Source organism: Tupaia chinensis, unplaced genomic scaffold (assembly GCF_000334495.1).
Source record: "Tupaia chinensis unplaced genomic scaffold, TupChi_1.0 Scaffold000424_1, whole genome shotgun sequence".
Classification (NCBI taxonomy): Eukaryota; Metazoa; Chordata; class Mammalia; order Scandentia; family Tupaiidae; genus Tupaia; species Tupaia belangeri.
The window spans coordinates 1640946-1646945 of record NW_006159929.1 but is presented as its reverse complement, the minus strand read 5'-3'; the positions used below and the strand labels follow the sequence as shown (position 1 = coordinate 1646945).

At 50.5% G+C, this 6000-nt stretch overlaps 1 protein-coding gene across 1 annotated transcript in view; it reads left to right on the top strand.

Moving 5' to 3' along the window:
• The window catches only part of DLG5 (discs large MAGUK scaffold protein 5), a gene marked incomplete at its 5' end in the record, with an annotated part of 144348 nt that overhangs the window by 125980 nt on the left and 12368 nt on the right, over positions 1-6000 (top strand). The window contains 4 exon segments of the mRNA XM_014590273.1: positions 707-890; positions 1536-1684; positions 2530-2700; positions 4112-4308. Of these exon segments, the coding sequence (XP_014445759.1) occupies positions 707-890; positions 1536-1684; positions 2530-2700; positions 4112-4308 (701 nt within the window).

The window sequence follows — 6000 nt, the reverse complement described above, 5'->3', positions numbered from 1 at the left end:
GGGTGCCACACAGTCATACCACGGTCCTGGAGTAGCTGATTCTTGGGGCCTTGACCAGGCCCTGGCATCACGCAAAATGAGGCCAGCTCTGCATCCTTTGCACTAAGATCTTTCACACTGAAACTTGCCTGCAGCAGCATTTTAATCATGGGCTGGCTTCTCCCTTGAGGCCTACATTCATCAGTCTCTGTCACTATCCCGGTTCCTTCATTCGGTCTGTTTGTATACCAGCTTGCAAATCCGCTTCCCTTACTAGATAACACATTCTTCGATGGCAAGGGTCCTCTGCTTCATGAGTCAGCACACCGCATCCTGGTCCTCAGCACTGCTCAGTCACATGTGCTGAACGAGTAGTGGACTGTGAGCTCAACTTTAACTTGAGGCAGCACTGAATTAGGAAAGCAAGTGCAATCCAGGTGGGAGAGACACCACCTCAGGCATGGGGCAGCTGGGTCTAGGAGCAGGGGCACTGGTTTCAACTCTGTTCCTAACTGGCTATGACCTGGGGCTGTGCTGTCACTGCGTGTCAGCATTCTGCCCTGTACACTGAGTCAGTGGGACTAGAGCCTGTGATAAGACCACCTTTCATACCCTTGTGCTTCCAAGACCTCCTCTTAAGACCCATGAAGCAAGCAAAAAACAGAACTGGCTTTTCATGCCCTTCTCCCTCCTGCATGACTGAGGAGTTCATTTTCATTCTTGAAAGGATTGTGGGAGATGCCAGTAGGAAGACTCTGGACCCACGTGTTGTCTTCATCAACAAGTCCCAGCTGGAGCTCGGGGTGCACTTATGTGGCGGGAATCTGCATGGGGTATTTGTGGCTGAGGTGGAGGATGACAGCCCTGCCAAGGGTCCCGATGGCCTTGTACCAGGGGACCTCATCCTAGAGGTGAGTTCTAAGGTGCTGAGCAGGCCGGGCCACTGTCCCACCTGTACATTGAACTTGGTGCAGTCTCAGGAGGCACAGAGGATGGAAGAACACAGCCTCTCAACTGGCAGCCCTGTCGGGATGATTTTTAATCCTTGCAAATCCAGAATGCTTCTGCGGCCCTCGGGGTAGGCCACTGAGAAAGCTGAGGGCAGAGCCTTGGCTTGGGGCCTGAGCAGAAGGTGCTCTCTTGTTAGCATCAGGACTCTGATCCAAAGAGTGTTATCTTCCTCTCAGTGGGGTTGTTGGTTCGTGGGGGAGATGGTTCGTAGGTATTTAAAGGTTGAAGCAGGAGGAAGTGCCATATTTCCAATAGCCCTTACTTGCTAGGGGGCCAGCGCAAACGCCATATTTTAAATAGCCCTTACTTGCTAGGGGGCCAGCGCAGGCTTTTGCTGGGAGAAGCTTTTGAGGGCTGGTACAAACGTGGCAGAACATGGAGGCCAGGGAATGTGCTCAGGGCTCAGCCTGACCTGTAGCGGGGAGGCAGGCAGATTCTCAGCAAAGGTGATGATTGACCTTCCACCTTAGCACCATATTGGGCTCCTCATGGTTGCCCAGCCCCCAGCCCCTGCCCTTCTCACCTGGTGCCTCATCCCTGGGCAGTATGGCAGTTTGGACATGCGGAACAAGACGGTGGAGGAGGTGTATGTGGAGATGCTGAAGCCCAAGGACAGCATCCGGCTGAAGGTGCAGTACCGCCCTGAGGAGTTCAGCAAGATCAAGAGCCTGCCTGGTGACAGCTTCTATATCAGGTATCACTGGTGAGGGATTCTGGGATGCGGGGCTAGGGACGGGCTTTCAGTGGAGATTCCGTTCCAGGTGAATGTCTTATTTTTTGCCCCCCAAGGCTGGGGCTTTGCCTGTCAGTACTTTGCTCTCCAGCCTAAATGCTCAGGGTTAGAAGCTTGTGATTCAGAAAAACCCTGAGGACTTAAAGGACTAGATGGGCGCCCCTTGAGGGTTTCAAACCTGAGGAGTTTTGAAGCCGTCGGCCTTGTTTTTCTGTGGGCTGTGCTCCTCCTTCTGGTCTCCCCCAACCCAGCTTTGCAGAGCTCTCTGTGGTGTGTGTGAACTTCACGGTGTTTGCAGTGCCTGAAGTTCTGTACAAAAGGCCGTGGGGACAGTATCTGGCATTTTCTAGGAGGGCTTCGGAACTTCCTTCACGCTCTGAATTCTAAGACTACACAAAGAATAAAACCATGGATGTGGCGTAACTCCCAGCCTCCAGGGTGGGAGATAATGTGTCCATTCCGAGAGTTTCCAATATTTAGGAGCCAGGGACCTTGACTTTGGGGTGGGAGGCAAATGGGAAAGGCCCATTTGAAAGGGGAAGGTAATCCTTGGTTCTTGGTGAGAAGTTCTTTTCTGATGGGGATGAGCCCTCAGTCTTAGGGGAAAGGCAGTGTCTTTGTCTCATTATGTAAAGTGTGGGGCTCCCTCCTTCAGGATCCACCACTGGAGCAGGAAGAGGCACTTCCCGATGGTGCCTGGAGGCAGGTCCAAGCAGAATAGCAACCTTAGGGGCCTGGTTGTGGGAGGCGCATGGTTCATCCTCAGGCAGTGGCCTCTGAATTTACTTCTGTGTCCCTTCGTCCAGGGCCCTGTACGACCGGCTGGCAGAAGTAGAGCATGAGCTGAGCTTTAAAAAAGACGACATCCTCTACGTGGATGATACCTTGCCCCAGGGCACGTTTGGGTCCTGGATGGCTTGGCAGCTAGACGAGAATGCCCAGAAGATCCAGCGTGGGCAGATTCCCAGCAAATATGTGTACGTTCTCCATCTCTGGGATGGGGTGCAGGGAGGGGCACAGGTGCTGCCACCCGTGGACCTGTCCCACAGGATGAGGTGGGCCCTGGGCTACTGGAGGGTTGGTTCCGTTGGTCATCTCACCATCCGGTCTATTCCTTTTGCCAAAGAGCTGCTAGTAGTCTAAGTCAGTGCTGTACAGAAGCACAGTGGCAAGTCCAGAGGCCTGACTTCTTTTAAAAACCATAACTCAGGGACCAGCAGTTAGCGTCATGACTACGTCGCTGGACTCCCATGTAGTCGACCATGGTTCACGTCCCGGACCCGGCTTAAACTCATGTTGGGTGCATGTGCATGGGTGCTCAAGATCCCGAGAGGAGAATGGAGGAGAAGGGATTGCAGCATGGCCATCTCCCCTGGGGGGTGATTTCGCGCTTTTTGTCTGTCTGTCTCTCCCCTGGGGGGTGATTTCGCGCTTTCTGTCTGTCTGTTTCTCTCTGTTTTTCTGGCGAGTGCACACGCCCTATAGCAAAAACCTCTCCAAAAGAAAAAAAAGAAAAAAACTGTGATACTTCACATATCATCCAGCTCACCCAAAGTATACAATTCACTAGATTTTTTAGTGTAGTCACAGATACGTGCAACCATCACCATAGTTACTTTAAGAGCATTTTCACCATCTCACAGAGAAAGCCCATGCCCAGCGGCTTTCACCCTAGTCTCTCTGTCCTCCTTTCTCCCACCTGGCCCCCAGCCCTAAGCAATCATGAATCTATTTTTGGTACCCATAAGTTTCCCTGTTGTGGAATTCCTTGTAAGTGGGATCACACAGCGTGTGGCCCTTTGTGTCTGACACCTTCATTGAGCATGATTTTTTCCCCTCAGAGGGGGTGGGTGTACCAGAGAGAGACACTGAGAGGGAAAGTGAGAAATCATCTCCCAGAAGAGGTGGCCAGGCTACAATCCCTTCTCTGCTCTCCTCTTAGTATTTTAGGCATGCATATACACCCACCTGGCGTGATTTTTAAGCTTCCAGGTCTGGGACTCAAACCACTGTTGACCATATGGGAGTGCAGTGGCACCTTAGCCACTATGCTACCTGCTTATCCCTGTTTATTCCTTTCTATGGCAGGAAACGTAACTGGTAATGTCACCAAGTGATGGTTGTCCTTGCAGGTCCTTTTGTCGTGGAGCTGAATATCCCATAGTAGAAATTGCCTGCTGAGAACTTGCCCCCAGTGCTGGTATTTGCATTGCCCCTACGCTAGTGGTACCAAAGGGTTCTCAGGCATCAGAGGGTGAGGTCGCCACCAGACCTGCAAAGGAGTGTGGGAGGAGCCCAGCCCTCACATGCCTTGCTATGGGGGCAAATGTGGGGAAGAGGGATGATGGTGATGGCTCTGTCCTACATTCTTATTCTCTGTGACCACAGGATGGACCAAGAATTCTCCAGGAGATTCAGCATGTCCGAGGTCAAAGATGACAACAGCGCTGCGAAGACACTGTCAGCAGCTGCGCGCCGGTCATTCTTTCGAAGGAAACATAAGCACAAACGCAGTGGGTCCAAAGACGGGAAAGACCTCCTCGCCTTGGACACCTTTTCTAATGACTCCATTCCACTCTTTGAAGGCAAGTGGCTGAGCTCATTTCCAACATGATCACCAGATGACTTTTGCTGTCAACCCCAGCAGCTCTATGACAGGGACCTAAACAGCGTAGAGGTTGACTTGGTTTTGGTGCACAGGTCTGGAGGTAGGCTTCGGGGCTGGTAAGGTGGTGCAGCTGTCTTGAAAGTCTCCCTTGTGTAGGGTATGGGCCTCATCCTCAAGGTTTCCTCACGGTCACCACCTGTCATTGGAGCCACAGCCATCACTCTCACATTTCAGCACCAGCAAGGAGGAAGGGGCAAGGCCACATCCCTTGCCAAGTGTGTGTCTTTAAGCAGCCAAGCATGTGTCTTATCTAGAAGACCCATCCCATGACTTCGACTTACATGTCATTGGCCACTCACATCTGTAAGGGAGGCCGTGTTTTACCTGGATCCATTGCTGGTCTCAGTAATACAGGTCCTGTAAGCAAAGAAGAAAGGACAGACAGGTATTTGGTGGGCACAAAGCAGTCTCTGCTGAATCCGCTGCTCCTCGTTTGTGGATTATCACAGGCTCTTGGAAGAGACCAAGGGCTACAAGGTGCTGCAACGTTTTTGGCCTTTCTGGCTTCACTCCCGTGTTCATTAATAATTCTTACAAGATCCTCTCAGGGTATGATGCTGAGCCAGGCTGGAGTTGATGTGAGGGAATTCAGGCATTCCCTGGCAGACGGCCTTATAGAAAGGGTACATTTGTCCTGTAAAGCAGGAGGCTCCTGATATATGCACTGTCTTAGAATGTGTACCCTCTTGGCTAGACAGGTGAGAGGTGGCCATGAGCAGCAGGTGGTAGAACAGCTGGGTGCCTCCTTCTCTGTACCTTAACAATTAATATGGGGCCAGCCAGTGGCATGGTGGCTAAGGTGGCTGGAACCCACATGGCCAACTATGGTTTGTATCCTGGATCTGGAACTTGAAAAAATCTATCAGCATGTATGCATGTATGCCTAAGATTCTGAGGGGAAAATGGAGAAGAGATTGCATGTGGCCCTCCTCCCTGTGGGGTGCTTTCTCACTTTCCCTTTGTGTCTCTCCATTAAGTGCACATTGGCTTATAGCAAAAGCTAAGGAAAATAAATTAATATGCTTTAAAATATTTAATGTTAATATTTATTTAAAACTAATTGAGTTGAGTGAATTGCATTTGCAGTGCATGGCCACTGACACTGTCGGTTGTAACAGGAGTTGGTGGCTACAACACATGGCCAGGTCGGGCCTGCTGTCTGTTTTTACATTTTTAAATGTACTTTGTAAAACACAGAAGTTTTGGTGATAATAGTTGTTCAATTTTGATGCTTTAGTTTTTTTTTTTTTTTTTTTTAGAAGTTTTTTGCTACAGAGCACGTGCGCTCGCCAGAAAGTCATAAAGAGACAAAGAGACAGAGAGACAGAAAGTGAGAAATCACCCCCCGGGGGGATGGCCACACCGCATTCCCTTCTCCTCTATTCTCCTCTCGGGATCTTGGGCACGCACGCACACGCACCCATCGTAAGTTTAAGCCATCGGGTCTGGGATTCAGACCGTGGTCGACTACATGGAAGTCCAGCGAGATAGCCATTACACTAACTACTGGTCCCTTGACACTTTAGTTTTGACTTCAAAACCTAAAATGTTTACTGTGTTGCCCTTCACTTAAGTGTGCTAGCTTGTTTATCAAAGGATGGTTTTTCTC